General features: G+C 37.8%; 1 protein-coding gene across 1 annotated transcript; it reads left to right on the top strand.

Annotated features, from left to right (window-relative positions):
- Positions 1 to 5,437: 5,437 nt before the first annotated feature.
- LOC107221311 lies at positions 5,438 to 22,675 on the top strand. Its single transcript, XM_046746030.1, has 25 exons — positions 5,438 to 5,700; positions 5,916 to 6,042; positions 6,201 to 6,307; positions 6,641 to 6,814; positions 7,499 to 7,656; positions 10,625 to 10,724; positions 10,934 to 11,060; positions 11,282 to 11,388; positions 11,538 to 11,711; positions 11,790 to 11,944; positions 12,146 to 12,290; positions 12,439 to 12,635; positions 13,303 to 13,418; positions 17,889 to 17,986; positions 18,196 to 18,322; positions 18,544 to 18,650; positions 18,800 to 18,973; positions 19,058 to 19,212; positions 19,414 to 19,560; positions 20,357 to 20,531; positions 20,649 to 20,787; positions 21,563 to 21,669; positions 21,745 to 21,918; positions 22,005 to 22,159; positions 22,367 to 22,675. The coding sequence occupies exons 1-25, from the start codon at positions 5,608 to 5,610 to the stop codon at positions 22,512 to 22,514; spliced, it is 3,486 nt and encodes a 1,161-aa protein (XP_046601986.1). The 5' UTR covers positions 5,438 to 5,607; the 3' UTR covers positions 22,515 to 22,675.
- Positions 22,676 to 22,736: the final 61 nt, after the last annotated feature.

The raw sequence follows: 22,736 nt of genomic DNA, 5'->3' as shown, positions 1-22,736 counted from the left end.
ACATTTATGCAAAATGTGCAATGGGCAAGTGGTTGGAGGAAATTTTTTTTTTCTCGAACTGAATCTTCCAGAGAACCATCAGCGAATTCCAAGCAAGCTCCATAAACATACCGAGCAAACGCGCGATCACGGACGTAGCTGTGGTGTGGCTGAGTGGATACCACATGAGGATGAATTTTCAATCACAGGTTTTTGCGCGAAGTTTTCCTGTATTTAAGTTAATTACTACTGCCTTTGCTATAATACTGCATTCAAGTCTTAAACAAAACACTAAAAAATAAGTTAACCACTTAATGTAAAACAAAATGTTAGATCGAGCTTAAAATTTAAGCCGGAGTTACATAAACTAAGATAATTACAAGTGCAATATTGTAAATATTGAGCATTTATTGTTCATCTAAATAAATATGGTTTCCTCCTCAAAAAAAAAAAAAAAACATGAGGATGGAGTGATGCGGGACACGGGTTCGATCGCAGTTCACTCTTTTTTTTTTTTTATTTTTAAATTCAATCCCGGCTTTTTTTTTGTATTTTCGGAGAGAAAAAACAAATCAAAGAAAGAAAATTTCGAGAGCCGGTCGATTTTTTCCTTCTTTCCTTTTGCTTTTTTTTTTACTGAACCCACCTTTTTTGTAGTGGGGGTAACCCGGAAGAGAACAAATAATTGAAACAATAAAATTCCGAGAGCGAATCGATTTGTTCCGCGTTTTTGGCGCCTCTTTTTTGATATGGAAAAGTTTTGACAGTAATGGAAAATAGAGATTACTAAACGCAAATGTATTGTTTTTTAATAACACCGGCCCACAGAAAAAAAGTGGCCTGTACTTTTGACCGGACCTACCTATCTTTATGTATTTTGACGCGCTGAATCCGAATCTGAAGTCAGTTTTGCCCGTACACCCTCAAAATTTTGAGTAAATTGCAAAAAAACCATAAAAATCGCCAAAAATTAGCATTTTTGGTAAGAAAAAAATTTATGGAACTATAGACCAAGTATGATTTTTATGCATTTTGGTCCGCTAAACCCAAATCTGAAGTTTATTCAACCATAAGCCTTTTAAAATTTAATTGGGCCGGTGTTATTAAAAAACAATACATTTGTTTTTAGCAATCTCTATTTTCCATTTCTGTCAAAACTTTTCCTTATTAAAAAAAAAACGCCCATTTTATATCAGTCTTGACGAGCATTTCTTAAGAAGTTTGAGAGATGCGAGATCGGAACGACAAAATTATTTCAGTAGCAACAATGTATGGACCCCTCTCCTTTTCTGATATTCGCAGCCAGTTAAGAGGCTTCACAGTGTTCAGTTTAGTGCCAGCAGCTCTCGAGGTAGCAAGATGGTAAGTGAATTACATAATTATTTTACATGTATGGAAAAACCGGCAGGTTTGACGATCGTCTATTTACTTTATAGATTAAGAAGAGAAAAAAAGGGAAGGACCTGTAGTCGTATTTTATACTTTATTTAATTTTCCTTGAATTGTCAGACGTTTTTATTTTTGATTGTATAGGAAGAAGATGTGTGGGGAATTCCATTCTAGTGCCCAAGAATATAGTACACATTTTCGATCATTTTTTCTTTTTTTTTTTTGGGAAAACATTTTCCTCAATTTCCAAATTTCCTTAATTTTTTGGTATTCAAATCGATTCTTAACAATTTTGCGCACAGGTGGGATTTCTTTAATTATTTTTTCCTTAATCCTGAGGATATTTCCTATCTGAGACCACCGTCAATAGGCGAGATTCCGGAAATCATAAAATTACCTTTTTTTCTAATTAAAAAGAAAATCACATAAGGCCACTAAGAGCTCGAAATGAAAATCTGAAAAAATTAGAGATGTTTTTTTATATTCGAAGCCATTAACGTAAAAAATCCGTTCAACGACCATCCTAATAGATATACATTGTATATGGGGCATTCCGCGTCAAATTTGCAACCCATGTACCTCACCCTCTTCGATTTTGATAATTCTTTAGTATGATGTTACAACCACGGTTTCAATCGACTTGAAACAGTGTCGGAATTTTTTGCAGATTTCTTTAGCCACCACTGAAAGAGAAAAAAAAATGAAAAACCAATTCCGGAAACGCTTCTTTTAAAATTCTGAAAAAATTCACACTGATTTTATAATTAAAAATATGATTTGTAAGCATGACAGGACAACGTGATCTCAACATTCACTACTTTTCTAGCAAGCATTTTTTTCTCATGCCGGAATTGGAGTTTCTATTTATTTGTTCGGTCATAAATTTCTCTATTATTAATGGATATCAATTTTTCTGAAATTTAGAGGAATGCCAGAAGGCCTGAATACAGTTCATACCATTTCATTCTTTTTTTTTAAGTTATCCAAAGATCCAAGAAAACCAAAAACTTGCTAGAAAAGTAGTAGATGTTGAGATCACGTTGTCCTGTCATGCTTACAAATCATATTTTTAATTATAAAATCAGTGTGAATTTTTTCAGAATTTTAAAAGAAGCGTTTCCGGAATTGGTTTTTCATTTTTTTTTCTCTTTCAGTGGTGGCTAAAGAAATCTGCAAAAAATTCCGACACTGTTTCAAGTCGATTGAAACCGTGGTTGTAACATCATACTAAAGAATTATCAAAATCGAAGAGGGTGAGGTACATGGGTTGCAAATTTGACGCGGAATGCCCCATATACAATGTATATCTATTAGGATGGTCGTTGAACGGATTTTTTACGTTAATGGCTTCGAATATAAAAAAACATCTCTAATTTTTTCAGATTTTCATTTCGAGCTCTTAGTGGCCTTATGTGATTTTCTTTTTAATTAGAAAAAAAGGTAATTTTATGATTTCCGGAATCTCGCCTATTGACGGTGGTCTCAGATAGGAAATATCCTCAGGATTAAGGAAAAAATAATTAAAGAAATCCCACCTGTGCGCAAAATTGTTAAGAATCGATTTGAATACCAAAAAATTAAGGAAATTTGGAAATTGAGGAAAATGTTTTCCCAAAAAAAAAAAAGAAAAAATGATCGAAAATGTGTACTATATTCTTGGGCACTAGAATGGAATTCCCCACACATCTTCTTCCTATACAATCAAAAATAAAAACGTCTGACAATTCAAGGAAAATTAAATAAAGTATAAAATACGACTACAGGTCCTTCCCTTTTTTTCTCTTCTTAATCTATAAAGTAAATAGACGATCGTCAAACCTGCCGGTTTTTCCATACATGTAAAATAATTATGTAATTCACTTACCATCTTGCTACCTCGAGAGCTGCTGGCACTAAACTGAACACTGTGAAGCCTCTTAACTGGCTGCGAATATCAGAAAAGGAGAGGGGTCCATACATTGTTGCTACTGAAATAATTTTGTCGTTCCGATCTCGCATCTCTCAAACTTCTTAAGAAATGCTCGTCAAGACTGATATAAAATGGGCGTTTTTTTTTTAATAAGGAAAAGTTTTGACAGAAATGGAAAATAGAGATTGCTAAAAACAAATGTATTGTTTTTTAATAACACCGGCCCAATTAAATTTTAAAAGGCTTATGGTTGAATAAACTTCAGATTTGGGTTTAGCGGACCAAAATGCATAAAAATCATACTTGGTCTATAGTTCCATAAATTTTTTTCTTACCAAAAATGCTAATTTTTGGCGATTTTTATGGTTTTTTTGCAATTTACTCAAAATTTTGAGGGTGTACGGGCAAAACTGACTTCAGATTCGGATTCAGCGCGTCAAAATACATAAAGATAGGTAGGTCCGGTCAAAAGTACAGGCCACTTTTTTTCTGTGGGCCGGTGTTATTAAAAAACAATACATTTGCGTTTAGTAATCTCTATTTTCCATTACTGTCAAAACTTTTCCATATCAAAAAAGAGGCGCCAAAAACGCGGAACAAATCGATTCGCTCTCGGAATTTTATTGTTTCAATTATTTGTTCTCTTCCGGGTTACCCCCACTACAAAAAAGGTGGGTTCAGTAAAAAAAAAAGCAAAAGGAAAGAAGGAAAAAATCGACCGGCTCTCGAAATTTTCTTTCTTTGATTTGTTTTTTCTCTCCGAAAATACAAAAAAAAAGCCGGGATTGAATTTAAAAATAAAAAAAAAAAAAGAGTGAACTGCGATCGAACCCGTGTCCCGCATCACTCCATCCTCATGTTTTTTTTTTTTTTTTGAGGAGGAAACCATATTTATTTAGATGAACAATAAATGCTCAATATTTACAATATTGCACTTGTAATTATCTTAGTTTATGTAACTCCGGCTTAAATTTTAAGCTCGATCTAACATTTTGTTTTACATTAAGTGGTTAACTTATTTTTTAGTGTTTTGTTTAAGACTTGAATGCAGTATTATAGCAAAGGCAGTAGTAATTAACTTAAATACAGGAAAACTTCGCGCAAAAACCTGTGATTGAAAATTCATCCTCATGTGGTATCCACTCAGCCACACCACAGCTACGTCCGTGATCGCGCGTTTGCTCGGTATGTTTATGGAGCTTGCTTGGAATTCGCTGATGGTTCTCTGGAAGATTCAGTTCGAGAAAAAAAAAATTTCCTCCAACCACTTGCCCATTGCACATTTTGCATAAATGTTATCGAGCTGGCTTCGTATATTTTTCCATAGACAGCGCGTACAAATATTCGAGAACACCAGGCGTCACATATTTTCATATCAATAAAAAAATAATATTTATTAAAAAAAAAGAAGTATTCGGGCTGGGAATGGTTAATTATTTTGGTTCAGCGTCCGCTAATTGAATCCAAAATTTATCAAATCTGGAGATACTTTTATTCGCTGACATTCATAATTGAAACAAAAAAATCCCAATTCTTGCATTCCTGGAAACATTAGTGCGAGCGGGGACAAGGATGCGATTGGCAACCGCTTGCTCGAGCGACCGAGTATATCTATATATGCACGATTGTGGGCCACCTTCGGTGCATGGCCGCCTAGGTGTCAGGTCGGAAATGGGCCACCTTCGGTGCGTGGCCGCCTAGGTGTCACGTCGACGCTCCAACCTAGCTGGTATCACGAAAAGCCGAGCGTTGGAGATCTCCCTACTCATCTCTGTATATACTAGGTATTCCTCTCCATTTTCGCCATCGTTTAAATTCCACCGATATGGACCCCTAATTATAGGCAATTCAGGGCACAATTCCACTCTGATTGTGAGTAGCTCCGAGTTTCGGATTAAAAAGTGTTTTTTTTTTTTTTGTCAAGTGCTCTTAATTTATCCTCAGCCTCAGAATGGAATATTTTTATGTTATCGTGAGTTTTTATCGGATGACGCAAACAGGGTCGTAGAGTATCAGTAGTACGTTCTGATTGAGAATCGCGAACGTTGACCTGATAAAAGTATTCTTGGAGTTGGGTCAAGAGGAACACGTGAACTCAGATTATGATATTCTAAGTTTTATGATTGGGGATATCTGTGAATTGCAATTCAAACTATGACTGATACCAAGAACACTTTGCAATGACAAACAGTTTTACAGTTTACGAACAGAACTTGCCGTGGTAGCAGATATTATTGCGATTAGAATAATCCTGCATGAAATCTAATATATATTTGATATTAAGATAGTGTTAAATTCTACGCGCAGTATATTATACACTTGGGTTGAAAATGGATTTTGCAAACAAAGTCGCACTGATTACCGGAGGTGCAGGTGGAATCGGCTTTCAATCTGCTAAAGAACTTTTGCGTAATGGACTCAAAGTACGTATATCGTCATTCTTGTAACAGTTCATTGTCCCTATTTCTCTATCCATTCATAATCGTAATAATATATTGTACCTGAAATCTGCAAATCGTCCTCGCATTTTATACTTTAGTCCCATTCTTTTTTTTTTACGCTCCAATCCAACGATGCTAATCGTTGAAATTTTTGACAAATGTTTCATTTCTTACAATGTGTGTTGCCTAACGTATAGCACGTGGCCATTCTCGATCTGGCGTCATCTCCAGGTGAGGAATTGGCTGATAAATTAAACGCAGAATTTGGCAAAGGACGGGCAATCTTCGTCAGCTGTGACGTTACGAAAGCCAACGAACTCGAAGGTGAGGCCACGTAGTTTATCACGCTGGAATCACGTGGAATTAAAGTGTTTAGAGAATTATTTGTAAAGAGTTTCGATTGAAATATGGAGGAATATTTCTTAACTTGAGTAATTACAGACACTTCGATAACTACTCACATCACCGAAATTTCATTCCAGCCGCATTCGCCAAGACCGTAAACGAATTCGGTGGACTCGACATAGTGATCAACAACGCTGGTATACTGAACGAATCAAAATGGGAATTGACGATCGACATAAATCTAGTGAGTATTGAATTCTGTTACGTATTTCGTAACGTCCAACTCGACTATTCTTTAAGCAAATGGGCCATCCATATTAGTCGCAGTTTGCAGGAAGTTATATAATTTTAATTAATATGTAAATATATATTTCTTATTTAAATCATTTTCATTCCTTATTTGGTTTTCTACGTAAAGTATGATGTTTGGAACTAGAAAATACAGTTTCTATTTTTCATATTCTAGTTTTTTCAGTCCTATTTTTTAATTTTACATACATATCTATTTGAGCTCTAGAAATAACCTAATTACTGGCTCAGGATCGAAGCATGATCATTCGCTTTTTGATCCTCTCAGATCGCAGTCGTGAGGGGAACGATGCTGGCTTTGCAATACATGGGAAAGGACAAGGGAGGCAAGGGTGGCGTTATTGTTAATACCTCTTCAACATACGGTGTCGATCCTGTCGCCTGGTCGCCAGCTTACGCCGCGGCCAAAGCCGGTGTCGTAGGCCTGAGTCGATCTTACGGAGTAAGATTCAAATGAATTAAGTGTACCAGTTATCGACACCTTCAGACCCAATTATTAATCATTTTATTCTCCAAAATTAAAAATTTACGTCGCAAATTATAAATATTTCGATGCCTGAAACCAATTGCTAGATGTTTAAACATTACAAATTTATTTTTTCGTAATTTTATAAAGCAAAAAAGGTCAATCATTGGGAAGGGGCCCGGAATACACCGGGACAATCCCTTGAATCTTGAAAATCAATTGCGCACGCGCCAAATGATTTGTTCTCATTGGTCGGCGAAATCTTCGCGCAGCGATATTCCTGTCTGCAATGCAGGCTGGCCAACGTACACAAAATGTGTACGTTTGAATTTTCAAAAAGCATAAGCATTAAATTCCGACCGTTTTTTGAAGAATCAACTTTCCGACCCAGTAACAAATGCCTCAAAACCTTTCCGAGTCACTGCCTCAATTATTTGAGATTCTAACCTCGAAAATTCGTATCAACTGCATCTCCGCCAGAAGCAAAGTTGAGAGCTGAAAACCCGGGATGGCCAGCCTGCACGAACAGCCGATAAAACTCGCGCATGCGCGGTGGATTTTTAAGTTTCAAGAGATTGTTCCGATATGGTAAGAAAGGTTTACCTTTCCGAAGCTATACTCGTATGTCTTAACTCAAACCGTTGTTTACTGTTCTTGCAGCTATCATATCACTACGATAAGACGGGCGTTAGGGTCATCACAATGTGTCCTTCGTTCACAGAGACTCAGTTATTGAGCGAGGCTGATGATAGCCGTCTGTTATTATTCGAGGACGCGAAGGTTGCTCTGAACGAAATCAATAACGGCCTAATGCAAAAGTTAGTATGCACAACAGCGATGTAAGCGATACGAACAAGATGTTTTGATCCTTGTCATCTTACATCATATGTATTACAAAGGGACCGTTCGTAAACTATGTTAACATTTTTAAGCTTTTTTGACAACCGCGACAAAACAACGCTAACGTTCTCGAAGAAAGTTTTATCTTGAAATACAAGTGACACGAAAAATACAACAAAATTAGAAAAATGAATAAACGTTACGCAAGATTGCAAACTGTGACGTTTCACGCCGATGAGATTAACAGGTTTCGCTTTCACGCTTCTTATTTTTTTCCTCAGGCCAGAGAACGTTGCAAAGGCGTTCGTGTATGTTATTCGAAATGGAAAGAGTGGCAGTATCTGGCTCGCCGAGGGTGGAGATCCGGTTCGTGAATTTACGCCGAGAAGCATCTTCGACAAAGCAGCACTGATTTAATATTTCTACGTACCATCCATGCGAGGAAATCTATTTTTGTTTTTTTTTTTTTACCGTGACCATCACCTGCTAATGTTTTATTGCTGTACAATTTTTACCATAAGCTATCGGCAATTGCCAGACTTTTGAAACACATACCGATATACGTATATTATTGAGAGTGAAATGTAAAATTTTCATAAAACTGTGTAATGGTTAAATATATTTTGAAGCTACTTTGTATCTACTTTTACGAATTAATGAACATGATTTTTGACTGACTATTAGCTATTCGTTTTCCTTGAAATCGAAGGTTACGATAACCTTGCTTTGTCTATCTTCACGTTTCTATAAGGGTATGATGCTATTGTTAAACGGATTCATCTGAGGAGCTTGATGATAATGTATCCGTGGTATCAGAAGAAAATCCGAAACTAATCACAGTTCTAGACTGTTTAATACCAGGCCTAGCACAGGTTTTGGAATTTCGTAATTCTCTTGGACAAGGTCAAAAAAGCATCATGAAGCATCTCGTTCTCATAGTATATCGAAATTACATTCGTAGGACTAACAATCTAAGAGAAATTTTAAAAATGTTTCGATGTTTATTAGCGTCGTCAAGCAATGCGATAAAATATCGAAATTGAACAGCTATATTGGTACGTCAGATAGAAAACGATTGTAGTACTTAAGATTTTTCGACTGTGATCGCGTCTCACGTTCTTTATTAATCTGCGTTCTGATAAATATCAAATGATTTATTTGCTTTATTTTAAACCTTGACTACTTTTCATCTCGAAGAAGAGTCACGAAGTATAATCCTACCATGACCCAACTGTAACAAAAATCTTCATGTGGAATTGCAGTGGTGGTGTTTATTTGGGGGTCGGGAAAATTTTCATTTGAACGCCCTGTGGCTCTGTTCCAAAGAAACTTGACAGAGTTGTTTGTTATAATGATAGGAATGAACCTAGAAATTTTCAAAATTTCATTATAATTTTATGATATATTTCTTTTAATATATATAAGCTTAATAGCATCACTTTTCCTAAGCTTATATGTAAGGGAACAATAATTATAAAAATTTGAAATTTTCAGGGCTTGTCCCTACCATTATAAGCAACAACTCTGCCAACTTTCGAATCGGTTTCTTAATTTATACGGCAGTCATACAAAAAATAATAACTTATCATAAAAACTACATGTACTTTACATTTAAAACTTTCGAAGCTTAGAAGCACGTGTTTCAGTTGAAGTAGAAGCTTGAAACCTTGCACATATTTTTTTTTAATGATTTGGAACAGATCTGGGGAAAGGGGGGGGGGAGGGGGGGGGGGGGGTTCGAATGAAAATTGTTCTGACCCAGAAATAAGGATATATTGCATAAACAAACGCGTCATTCTGGTATTTTTAATGCTTCATATCTCATCACATGATAATTCAAGCGATACAGAATGAAATAGTTTTTGAATGTTTGAAAAAATGGTGATTTTTTAGTAAAACTTTTTTCCACGAGCTGCAATATTTAAGTTTTCTTTTTTCCAAGTATAAGAAGCTCATTGGATTTTGACTTCATAACTGTTTGAACATATTCCATAAACCTTGAAGCTTATCCATTGTTATTTCTTGATAAAAAGCATAGCAGTTCAGGAAGTACAGCCGCTGCGAGCTGATACTGAGTGGAAAAAAAAGTTTTCCGTTATTGAAAGTGTCCATAAATTACGTAATCGAATTTTTCAAGGTTTTTGACTCCTCTGCTCCCCTTTTGTTATCAAGTGTGTCAACGAAGAGTTGATGGAAACTGTAAATTATAAATAATTCTTCATGACTCGAAACATGAAACGAACAATCGAGCAAATTTCAATCCTTCAGAAATTGTGTGGTAGGCACGAATCGGTGATGCTGGTCAAAGTTTAGACAGACCATTGAATTGACTGGTCGGATTTGAGAACGGTTAAAATTGTGATTGTTCGAAACTCCGAGTGGTTTATCGGACTTTCAAACTTTGGAACTTCGATCCGCGTCGTAATTTAGGTATTGCATGGTTTATATATTCAATGATAATTTCTGATATCAACACAATGACGGAATGTCAGCAATTCCTTATTGTTCGTTAATAAACACAAAGGTATTTCGATAACAAGCTGCGCAGAAGCGTGTCTCTCGATAACTTGACAGCTTGTCTGAATTACTCGAGAATTTGTTATTGCACTTTTGTCCAAGCAAGACCGCACATACCTCGTAAAAAGAAGTGTTGCTTTGGTACGTATTTCTTGTATTCTTGCACATTATAGGTTTACTCGAATCTTTACTTCCATTTATCCAACGAATATTTGTAGTTTTTCAATAAAATACTTCACAGTCTTATCAGATTTTGAACACAAATATTAATGGGGAACTCAGTAATTGAATCTCTAGCGGTATCGCTACCAAATGCATACAAAATATCGGTTAATTTCCGGGTTAGGCTAAAGACGACTGTGAGTCAGAGCGATAATTTTATGAAAGCATACAGTGTCTTATCGGTCTTTACATTTTCAATTTTGTCAGAGGAGACATGCAGGTAGAAAAGAAAATTGCACTAGTCACAGGGGGAGCCAGAGGAATAGGCTTCGCCTACGCAACGGAACTCTTGCGAAACGGAGCTGCGGTAAGTTGTGAAAATAAAGGAGAGCGAACGAATATTAGCTCCAATATTAATTAGAGTCATATTTCAATATTCCTCGCTACGATCCGAAAAAATTAAATCGACCAAACACGATTTGGGGAATTCGAAATCTGTCGGTGCACGGATCGAGCGGATATAAAAAGTGGTGGTTGGTGACGATTGTTTCATTTTTCACCCTTCCTCGCGTGCAGCACGTGGCCATCCTGGATTTACCAACGTCTCCGGGTCTAGAAGCAGCGAATAAATTGAACGTCGAATTCGGCGATGGGCGAGCTATCTTCATCGAATGCGACGTGACGAAGGACATCGAATTCAAAGGTGACGTATCTGCGTCTATTGCAAGATAACTTTGCACGACGGTAAGAATGAAACCGAACGATTTCGCATCCCTTGAAAATTGCCTTTGGCTATAATCCAGATATTGTAAAATTATATTGAAACGTTGACTTTTCCTCGCGTGATGATTTTCGTAATACATGAAACACGAATTTGGCATCAAATTTCAATTAATCTAAACTCCGTTACGTTTTGGAATCAAGCTGCGTTTGACAACGTGATCGAGGAACTGGGTGGACTCGATATTGTTATAAACAACGCTGGCATAGCGAACGAATCGCAATACGATCTGACGATTAATATTAATCTCGTAAGTACTTCACACTCTGCGCAGTAATTTGTCATTTAACGTCGTATGTGACCGACTCAAATATCCAATTAAACAGCGATATTCGGTTGAATAGTGCGATTTCCGGTGGTACGCGAAAAATGGTTGCAATTTAATCACATTCTTTTCAGACCGCCGTGGTAAGAGGGACGATACTGGGTTTGCAGCACATGGGAAAGGACAAGGGTGGCAAGGGTGGTGTTATAGTCAACACCTCTTCTATCTATGGTCTCGATCCGGAGCCTTGGCTGCCAGTTTATGTAGCCACCAAACACGGGGTTGTTGGCCTGAGTCGATCTTTCGGGGTAAGATTCACCAAAGAAATGTTACATGAACTATTTTACGCACAGAAAGGGAAAATTTTTGGTTTGCGTTTGTTGCAGTCACCGTATCATTACGAAAAGACGGGTGTCAGAGTAATGACGATATGCCCGTCATTCACAAACACAAGATTATTAGCTGAAGTCGGTGACAATCTAAGTCCTTTTGTGGACAAGGAAGCGGCTATGAATGCCGTCAAGGGTCAGTCATTTCAAAAGTAGGTGAAACTTTACTCCGTTCGAATAAATCATGATCAATCACAAGCATGATTGAATACGACTGTTGAATAAAATTTGTATATCAGCACAGAAGCGTGTCTTTAGACGACTCAACAGCATGTCTTAGTTACCGAAGAATTAGCAGTCACGCTCAAAAATGAGATCGCGCCAAGTGATTTTCGACATTTTTCCATTCTCAGGCCGGAGAACGTTGGCAAGGCTTTGGTGGATATAATATCAAGAGGAAACAGTGGCAGTGTATGGATTTCGGAGGCCGGAGAGCCGGTAGAGGAGATTTTCGTCCCTGACCGTTTCACCCTCGTAGCCTCGTCGAGGAAGCAGCCTTGATTCGTGTTTTCGTTCGACGCGTGAAGTAAAAACCTGTGTTACTCTTGCGCGTCTTTATTGTACCGTTGCACATTATAGTTTGACTTAAATTTTTGCTGCCAGGTATCTGGAGATGTTCGAGGCTCTTCAATAAATTATTTCACAGTTTCACGAGATATTAAGCAGAGATATTAACCGGGAACTGAGTAATCGTTATAAAATGTACGAAAAATTACATAGCATCAGTTCGTTCCGGCATGAGGGTAAAGACGATTGTCAAGTGGCGTGCGAATTTTGCGGATGCATACAGCGTCCTATCACTCTTCGCATTTCTCTTGATCCAAGCGCGATGCTTGATATTCAGTATTGAATCCGTGTAGTTCTACGCCGCGTGCTCATCGCCATTTCGCACTCGGAGCTCTTTCTCCGTCCCTCTTATCTGTAAGCCTCTTCGTTTCGCCTCTTCACTAATTATGAGCAATCCCTCGCACATACTGTGCACACCTGACTATCGGCCCTAATTCCCAGAACCTTGATCCAGCAATCTTATCTACTTTCTGGACTCACTCACGCTTCCTTCTTCTCATCCGACTTAAATCGTAAGGAGCAATATGTTACTTCCGCATGGATGGGATTTGAAGCATTTAAAATGTCCTGGGTACAGTATCAATTCATTCCAGCCGTTTCTCTTTGAGAGGTGATAGAAATGTTGTATTTTTATCACGTACAAGAATGGTAATATATCAATTCAGAAGACACCAATCGACGACTATAACTACATGGGTAGGGTACAAAAATGTGAAAGACCAAAAAGTCGACGGGAGGAAATCCTGAAAGTCGATCTACCGACACTTAAACACGTCGAAAGACCATAAATACAAAAAGAAGACTTGAAGAAAAATAATAATTGAGAACGCAAAAATGTGTAAATAAATTTGTACCGAAATCTTTTTTTTTTTTTTCTGAGAATGGTCAAGATCACGAAGGCCAAAATATCGAAGCTTTAAAAAGTCGACTTTTCAAATGACAGATTCGCACCTTTGTCAAAAATTTGCGAATACGAATTTATCGGTAACGACGGACCAAAGACTCGAAGGATCGAAATCGCGAAACCTGCCAAAGACAGAATGGCCAGAATGCCGAAAGGTAGGATGATGTAAGAAGCACATACTTTCTCTGCGACGCTACACGTGTCCGATAAGTCTACGTAAGGAGCCGTCCATTTATTACGTAAGACTATTTTTGCTCATTATTGACCCCCCCCCCCCCCCTGACCCTCCAGTGAGAAATCGTAAGACTTGGGAAGCCCCTCTCCTGGAAATCTTACGTAAGATTGAATAAATACCGGAACTATTTAAAGTGATCTTAAAAATCGTAATTCTGTCGCATCCATCCTGGCGTCAATGATAACGTTATCGAGAAAACTTATAAGAATCACAGAGGGTAATACATTAAAAGTAATTCTTGCGTGTGGAGCTGATTTCAAATTAAAAATAAAAGAAAAATGTTACGTAAGATGTCTTCGGATTCCCATCGCCCCCAAGTAAGACTAAGTAAGAAATGTTGCCCCCCCGCCCCCAAAAAACGTCTTACGTAATAAATGGACGGCCCCTTAAGGGGTTAGGTGGGTTTCAAAATTTCAAAAAATCGAATTTTTTTTTTTTTGCTTATCTTATAATTGAATATGTTGAGAATATTCCTTTAAAATTTTAAAACGATCCGAGTCATATTCCAAGAGATATAGCCTTTGGATGTTTCACCCATCAGGCTATAACCGAGCGTGACGCAGGTATATGGAGGCAGGTATATCGAGGCAGCTGCTTAGCTATTGTTCGTTTATTTTTGTGATGCGAATACTAGGCTTAGGACTTGCTGGATGTAAAAAATTCTGTGGTTTGATGGATATAAGTTCCTCATTCTTGAATGCATCAACGTACAATTTTTATGTTGATAAAATACATGAGTGCTTCATAACTGTTGCCGAATCAATTTTGTTGTCTGCTGCAAATCAAGAAAAAAAAATTAACGTGTGATGAAAATAATGTTGAAGATACGACAGATGTTACCGTGTCGGGTGATGGCACGTGCAAAAAACGTGGGTTTGCATCATTATACGGTGTAAGTACGATTATTCATATGTTATTTGAATGTAAATCTTCAATCGCGTTTTTTTCGAAACTACATTTTTGAAATCGGTAGTCACGATTTCTCGAAAACTTATGAAGCGATCTCTTTCAAATTTTGCACACTTCTTCAAAATAACATTATCTCGTGCTTGAACGAAGGAATTTTTTTTTTTTCTATTCCAAGTAATTTTTCAAGGCCATGAAGGTTGCAAATTTTACTCAAAATAAGGGTTTTTTGTTTTCAACGCCGCCAAAAATGTAATTTTTGTTTTTTTTTTTCCTTCGTCCAAGCACGAGTTTTAAACATCTACTAACAGACAATTTTTGGTTTTTGCATTTCAGACGAATCTGTCATGAGTTATCCTGACTACGCCGAGAGAACTTTTTTTTGAGGGGTCACAGCAGACGACGTGTCCATGCCTTAATTTTCAATATTTTTCAATGAAAATTTCACAAACTACTTATAAAATATGTATCTTTTATGTGCTAAATTGATGGAATGAAATATTCTGTTGATTAAATAAAAAAAAATTCATAAAAATGTACCTATTTTGAGCTTTTGAAACCCACCTAACCCCTTAAACTATGACAACCGTATTTCAGGCATTCGGCTCTCTGGCCCTTCTGAATTTTGCCGATCGTAATTTTGCTCCTCCTGAACTTTGATCGTCGGCGAGCAATTTTTTCGGTTCGGCGGCTGTTCGAAGCATCAGCCGTTCTCAATTTCTAATTTCGTAACTTTCATTTTTCCGTACCTCCACATCCTGTGCTTTGGTCATTCGGAATGCCGACTGTTCTGTAAATATTTATTCGGATCAAAGACCGCTTGATTAAATGAGATTTCGGGAAAACAGTTATTCTACCGGGTGATTTGTCGAAAATCCCAACTTCGTTGAGCTGATCATTCGTTGTTTTAAAAATCGTGTCTCGAAAATTTCGGATTTTTTTGTCCTTGGAGATTTTGACCCCAACCCAACTACATGGCCAATTTATACCAAAGCTGTGGATTCAGTTCTGCATCGACAACGTAATCGAGTGAGGACAAAATTGTTCGTTCGCGATATTTTGTTCACATGCGTACAAAGTTCTCGAACGTTACGCAGGAATTTCTTCGGTACCGGATCTACTCGATTTTTGAAAATCTAGGTGTTATTCGGAAAAATCCGATTTTGAAAATCAAATGGCCGAAAATTTCTAAGGCCCAAGGCTATAGAATTTTCAGCTTTACGGCTCATCCTCCGCCCGCACTGCGTATAGTCTGGTCGAGAAGTGAGTTCACTGAGAAAAATCGTTAGAATGGTCTTAAAAATATGGCGATTGGTGCATTGGATTCAGAATTTAAAATGATGAAACCGGTATTTTTTAATTAATCCGCCATTAAAAATTTCAATAGTTATAAACAAAAAACGAAAAGAAAAAAAGGGAGTCTCCGTTTTATAGCTATAATTTCAAAAATGTAAAATCATTATTTCACTAAGACAATAAAATGACCAAAAAAAAATTTTTCAAAAATATTCAACTTGTCTGTTTGTTTATAATAAATTTTTAAACAATACACGTTAAAAAATTTTCACCCAAGCTAATAAACGCAACATATTAATTTAAAAACAACCAAAATTCAAGATTTATGAAAAAAAATTTTTTTCATAACATTAGCCGGATTTTTCCATTTTTGATAACTTTGAAAAATCATTATAAACAAATGAAAAAACTTTTACAAACTTTTACCACTGAATCTTGTTTATTATTTATATAAGAAGAGCTCACAAAAGAAAAAAAATTTATAGACCCATTTTTTAAACTTTTACAAGTGATTTTATGAAAAGTCAAGTCTACGAAAAATTAGTTAATTAACAATGAAATAACTTAAACGAAAATCGAGTTAAAAATTTTTTTTTGGTAAGACTACATTCTTTCAAGTGTCTAGATAACACTATAATTTATTCAAATTTTTAAATTAATATTGAATGTTATAAAAAAATTGTTTCGTGTTGCATGATTCGCTAGGTGGTGACGCCTAGGCACCGAAACGGCCGCGCGGAGCCCTATTTTCAACGTTAAATTAAAATTATAAATAATAAAGCTAGAATTCCGAGAATAGGGACTTTTCCATTGGAAATTTCCTCCTCTTTTAGGATCTTTTTTCAAAATTCATTTATCTTTTATATTTTTGAAATTATAGCTATGAAACGGAGACTCTCTTTTTTTCTTTTCGTTTTTTGTTTATAACTATTGAAATTTTTAATGGCGGATTAATTAAAAAATACCGGTTTCATCATTTTAAATTCTGAATCCAATGCACCAATCGCCATATTTTTAAGACCATTCTAACGATTTTTCTCAGTGAACTCACTTCTCGACCAGACTAGTATATTTTAGTGCCAAGCGGAAATTTCCATCCTTCATAACTGTCAAATTAAGCAACTGCGCACTTTCGTACATCCTTCTAAAAAAAAAACCGAACCTTTCAAACACACGTGCCATAGTTAGACCTTGATCGGTCGTTCGTTGCGAGAGCAATGAGCAATTCAATATATTTACTAGAACTCAAGTGTCCAGGGTGGGAACGACGTAAATTTTTATTCGGTAGCAGTCAAGTCTCCACAGTCATAGTGGAAGGTGGAAAAGAATTTTAGAGTGATCGGCAAACTGTATATTTTGTAATAATTCTTCAAGTTTATATGCTTCTTCTGATAAAATCTTAAAACAGTAAGAAGAACTGATATTTTTACACCGATTTGCCTATTGAAAAATATGTTTAACTTCAGCCTTGGAAATTAAGGTCCTGTTAGAGGTTATAGTTGAAACCTATTTTTTTCATCACAGTACTTAATTTCAAGTGTAAGATCCCGTTGGTTCCTTTTCTAAAATTATTTACAGTATAAAAGTTACAATTTTTTAAATAAAATTTGCCAAGTTCTCAATGCAGCTAACTTGAAGAATTGTTTTCACCCGAATCGGCGAAAGATTTCGATCCAAAACCTATTGGACTTTGAAATAAATATACTTTTTTGTATTCAAGAATTTTTTTGAAATTTTTTAACATTCAATTGACAGTGGGAACCGTGTTTCAAAAATTAACACTGGTATCGAAAGGGTGATCCGGGCCTGTCCATTATTCAATAAACATAACGAGTAGTAATTTATAATGTTGCATATCTTGTCAACAAGTAATTAGACTAATAGCTATTAGACTTATCGTTTATGATAACACTGAAGCGTATGCTTAGATAATATCTTTCAATTGAATTGTCCGATTAAAATATAGTTGGAAGCAGAGAGTGAACGCAATCATTTTCTCCGTGGACTTCTAACTTGAAATCCAAGTAAGGAACAAGTAATTTCGAGAACGTACCCGAGGATTTCGATTTAACGCTTGGTTCACATATCTTGACTTTTGGCGCAATTCTTTTCAATATTTTACCGAATATCGCTTTGATCGTAACTTTTCTGGAGAAATTTAACCCCGAACGAACGTCAATTTTGCCAGAGGACATGCAGGTAGAAAAAAAAATTGCACTAGTCACAGGGGGAGCCAGAGGAATAGGCTTCGCCTACGCAACGGAACTCTTGCGAAACGGAGCTGCGGTAAGTTGTGAAAATAAAGGGGGGCGAACAAATATCACCTCCAATATTAATTAGAGTCATATTTCAATATTCCTCGCTACGATCCGAAAAAATTAAATCGACCAAACACGATTTGGGGAATTAGAAATCTGTCGGTTCACGGATCGAGCGGATATAAAAAGTGGTGGTTGGTGACGATTGTTTCATTTTTCACCCTCCCTCGCGTGCAGCACGTGGCCATCCTGGATTTACCAACGTCTCCGGGTCTAGAAGCAGCGAATAAATTGAACGTCGAATTCGGCGATGGGCGAGCTATCTTCATCGAATGCGACGTGACGAAGGACATCGAATTCAAAGGTGACGTATCTGCGTCTATTGCAAGATAACTTTGCACGACGGTAAGAATGAAACCGAACGATTTCGCATCCCTTGAAAATTGCCTTTGGCTATAATCCAGATATTGTAAAATTATATTGAAACGTTGACTTTTCCTCGCGTGATGAATTTTGTAATACATGAAACACGAATTTGGCATCAAATTTCAATTAATCTAAACTCCGTTACGTCTTGGAATCAAGCTGCGTTCGTCAAGGTGATCGAGGAACTGGGTGGACTCGATATTGTTATAAACAACGCTGGCATAGTGAACGAATCGCAATACGATCTGACGATTAATATTAATCTCGTAAGTACTTCACACTCTGCGCAGTAATTTGTCATTTAACGTCGTATGTGACCGACTCAAATATCCAATTAAACAGCGATATTCGGTTGAATAGTGCGATTTCCGGTGGTACGCGAAAAATGGTTGCAATTTAATCACATTCTTTTCAGACCGCCGTGGTAAGAGGGACGATACTGGGTTTGCAGCACATGGGAAAGGACAAGGGTGGCAAGGGTGGCGTTATAGTCAACACCTCTTCTATCTATGGTCTCGACCCGGGGCCTTGGCTGCCAGTTTACGGGGCGACCAAACACGGGGTTGTTGGCTTGAGTCGATCTTTCGGGGTAAGATTCACTACATAAATGTTACATAAAGCTGAACTATTTTATGCACAGCAAGTGAAAATTGTCGGTTTGCGCTTGTTGCAGTTACCGTACCATTACGAAAAGACGGGGGTTAAAGTGCTGGCGATGTGCCCGTCGTTCACAGACACAAAGTTATTAAATGAAGTCGGTGACTGTACGGGTCCTTTCGTGGACAAGGAAGCGGCTATGAATGACATCAAGAGTCAGTCACTTCAGAAGTAGGTGAAACCTCACTCCGTTCGAAGGAATCGTAATCAATCACAAGCATGATTGAATACGACTGTTGAATAAAATTTGTATATCAGCACAGAAACGTGTCTTTAGACGACTTAACAGCATGTCTTAGTTACCGAAGAATTAGCAGTCACGCTCAAAAATGCGATCGCGCCAAGTGATTTTCGACATTTTTCCATTCTCAGGCCGGAGAACGTTGGCAAGGCTTTGGTGGATATAATATCAAGAGGAAACAGTGGCAGTGTATGGATTTCGGAGGCCGGAGAGCCGGTAGCAGAGATTTTCATCCCTGACCGTTTCACCCTCGTGGCATCGTCGAGGAAGCAGCCTTGACTCGTGTTTTCGTTCGACGCGTGAAGTAAAAACCTGTGTTACTCTTGCGCGTCTTTATTGTACCGTTGCACATTGTAGTTTGACTTAAATTTTTGCTGCCAGGTATCTGGAGATGTTCGAGGCTCTTCAATAAATTACTTCACAGTTTCACGAGATATTAAGCAGAGATATTAACCGGGAACTGAGTAATCGTTATAAAATGTATGAAAAATTACATAGCATCAGTTCGTTCCGGCATGAGGGTAAAGACGATTGTCAAGTGGCGTGCGAATTTTGCGGATGCATACAGCGTCCTATCACTCTTCGCATTTCTCTTGATCCAAGCGCGATGCTTGATATTCAGTATTGAATCCGTGTAGTTATACGCCGCGTGCTCATCGCCATTTCGGACTCGGAGCTCTTTCTCCGTCCCTCTTATCTGTAAGCCTCTTCGTTTCGCCTCTTCACTAATTATGAGCAATCCCTCGCACATACTGTGCACACCTGACTATCGGCCCTAATTCCCAGAACCTTGATCCAGCGATCTTATCTACTTTCTGGACTCACTCACGCTTCTTTCTTCTCATCCGACTTAAATCGTAAGGAGCAATATGTTACTTCCGCATGGACAGGATTTGAAATGTATGAGAAGTCCTGGGTAGTGCGGCATATAACATCAATTCATACCAGCCATTCCATTTTGAGAGGTGATCGAAATATTGTATTTTCATCATCTAATATATCAATTTATAAAACGCGTATAGATTACCATAACTGGATGGCCAGTTTATACTAGCATTTAAACATAATGAGCAGGCATTTTCAATGTTCCATATCTTATCAAAAAGTAATGCGAGCAATAGCTGATAAAGTTGGAGTGTACGAACACTGCAAATTCGATAATATCTTTACAGCGAATTGCCCGATTAGAACGCAGTTGGAATCGGCGAGTGAAGGCAGTAATTTATTCCCGCAATTTAAAATTATAAAGGTACGTAAAGAACAAGTAACTTTGTAGATGGATTTAAAGGATTCCGGCACGACGCCTTGTTTACAAACTTTTAGCGCGATTCTTGTATCTTCTGAACATGATATTCATATACAACAGGATTTGACATTTTACGCGAAAAAAAGGATCATTTTTGTTAGAAGATATGCAGATAAAAAACAAAATTGCACTAGTCACAGGAGGAGCCATAGGAATAGGTTTTGCCTACGGAACGGAACTGTTGCGAAATGGAGCTGCGGTAAGTATTGAAATTGCAAAGAAGCTCAGCAGTTTATACCCTTGCAATTTTAGTCACGTGATATAATAATATTGCTCGTTATCGGTTAGCGACAACTCGGTGAAATTAAACTAATTTGCACGTATGTACATACATGACGTCGACAATTTGTAATCCGTCGATGTATAGATAAAGCAGATATGATTGATCGGTTGGTGACTGTTGTTTAATGTTTCACGTTCCCTCGATCCACGCTTAGCATCTAGCTATCTTGGATTTAGCAACGTCTCCGGGTCAAGAATCGGCGAATAAATTGAACGTCGAATTCGGTGATGGGCGGGCTATCTTCGTTATCTGCGACGTGACGAAGGACAGCGAATTCAAAGGTGATAGAACTGCGTGTAACACTGAAATAAATCTTCGCGACTAACGGAATGATATTGAGTGAGATGAAATCCCTTGGAAATCAAAAGCCAGGGGAGCAGACATTTTCAAGACCCCAGGGGATGCAAAAAGATGAACCATCTTGATGAAACACATTTTAATTCGAGAAGCTGATCACTTGTATTAAAAATAAAACGAACCAATGGTAAAATGTTGAAAAAACCGATGAAGTTGGGTCACTAATAAACTTCTATCGCATCAGTTTCTTAAAATCATTCGCAACTTAGTGCAGCCCCGGAGTCGGTTATTAACATGCAGACTTTCCCTTGTCCAATGAAATTTTCAATACACGAAACACGAATCCGGCAGCAGTTTTCAATGAATATAAAATTTGTTAAATTTTGGAAAGTAGCTGCGTTCGTCGAGGTCATAAAGGAACTAGGTGGACTGGACATAGTGATCAACAACGCTGGTATAGTGAACGAATGGCGATACGACCTGGCGATCGATGTTAATCTGGTATGTAATGTATCGAAAATTCTCTGCAGTATTTTGTTACTCAATGTCAAATTCATTTCGTGATATTCTGTTCAGACCGCCGTTGTAAGAGGTACGATGCTGGGTTTGCAGCACATGGGAAAGGACAAGGGTGGCAAGGGTGGCGTTATTGTCAACACCGCTTCCATCTACGGCCTTGAACCATCACCCTGGTCTCCAGTTTACGCGGCAACAAAACACGGGGTTGTTGGGCTGAGTCGTTCTTTCGGGGTAAGATTCGTCACGTAAATGTTGCGCGAACTCCAACAATCGTTCATGCGCTTGAGGTGAAGACTGTCGTTTCACGCTTGTTGCAGTTACCGTATTATTACGACAAGACGTGTGTCAAAGTTCTGACGATTTGCCCGTCATTCACAGACACAAGGTTCTTAAAGGAAGCCGGTGACTGTCTGGGTCCATTCGTGGACGCTGATGTGGCTATGAACGACACCAAAAGCCAGTCGATTCAAAAGTAGGCGAAGCTTCACCCTGTCAGAATGAGTATTAGAAGCATTATTGATCGTGACTTTAAGAATAAGACATTTATCGGTGACGTGCGGTGTAAAGGAAGATTGAACCTGCTTTCCTTCATACTTGCCAAAGATTTATTGTTACACACTGTAATTGTTTTCTCAACTGGTATCGCATCCATTGATTTTCGACTTCTTTCACTGCTCAGGCCCGAGGACGTCGCGAAGGCCTTGGTGGATATAATATCAAGAGGAAAGAGTGGCGGTGTATGGATTTCGGAGGCCGGAGAACTCGTCTCCGAAGTTTTCATCCCTGACCGTTTCACTCTGATGGCTTCGTCGAGGAAGCAGCATTAATTAATCTATTCACTAAACACCTGCGATGAAGACCTTCGTTTATTCGTACTTTTGGATATTCTTGTTTCACTTCCATTCTCGCTGCCGCGTTTCTCCAAAAATATTAATGGGTGCTTTGAAGAATCCAGCTGCAATGGTTCGGTTCATTTGGGGGGGGGGGGCGTCAAATTTTTATTCAGTCAGCCGTTCATTCGAACGCAAGATTTTGATTATCTCTTCATC

This window comes from Neodiprion lecontei, chromosome 7, assembly GCF_021901455.1.
Source record: "Neodiprion lecontei isolate iyNeoLeco1 chromosome 7, iyNeoLeco1.1, whole genome shotgun sequence".
NCBI classification, from domain to species: domain Eukaryota; kingdom Metazoa; phylum Arthropoda; class Insecta; order Hymenoptera; family Diprionidae; genus Neodiprion; species Neodiprion lecontei.
This window is presented reverse-complemented; position numbering and strand designations above follow the sequence as displayed.

Excerpts from the sequence above, each read along its gene's own strand:
- LOC107221311 (XM_046746030.1), top strand. The coding sequence starts at position 5,608 with ATGGATTTTGCAAACAAAGTCGCACTGATTACCGGAGGTGCAGGTGGA. Across the intron at positions 6,308-6,640 it reads TGACGATCGACATAAATCTA|ATCGCAGTCGTGAGGGGAAC; the intron begins GTGAGTATTGAA and ends TGATCCTCTCAG. Across the intron at positions 11,945-12,145 it reads AAGGGTCAGTCATTTCAAAA|GCCGGAGAACGTTGGCAAGG; the intron begins GTAGGTGAAACT and ends TTCCATTCTCAG.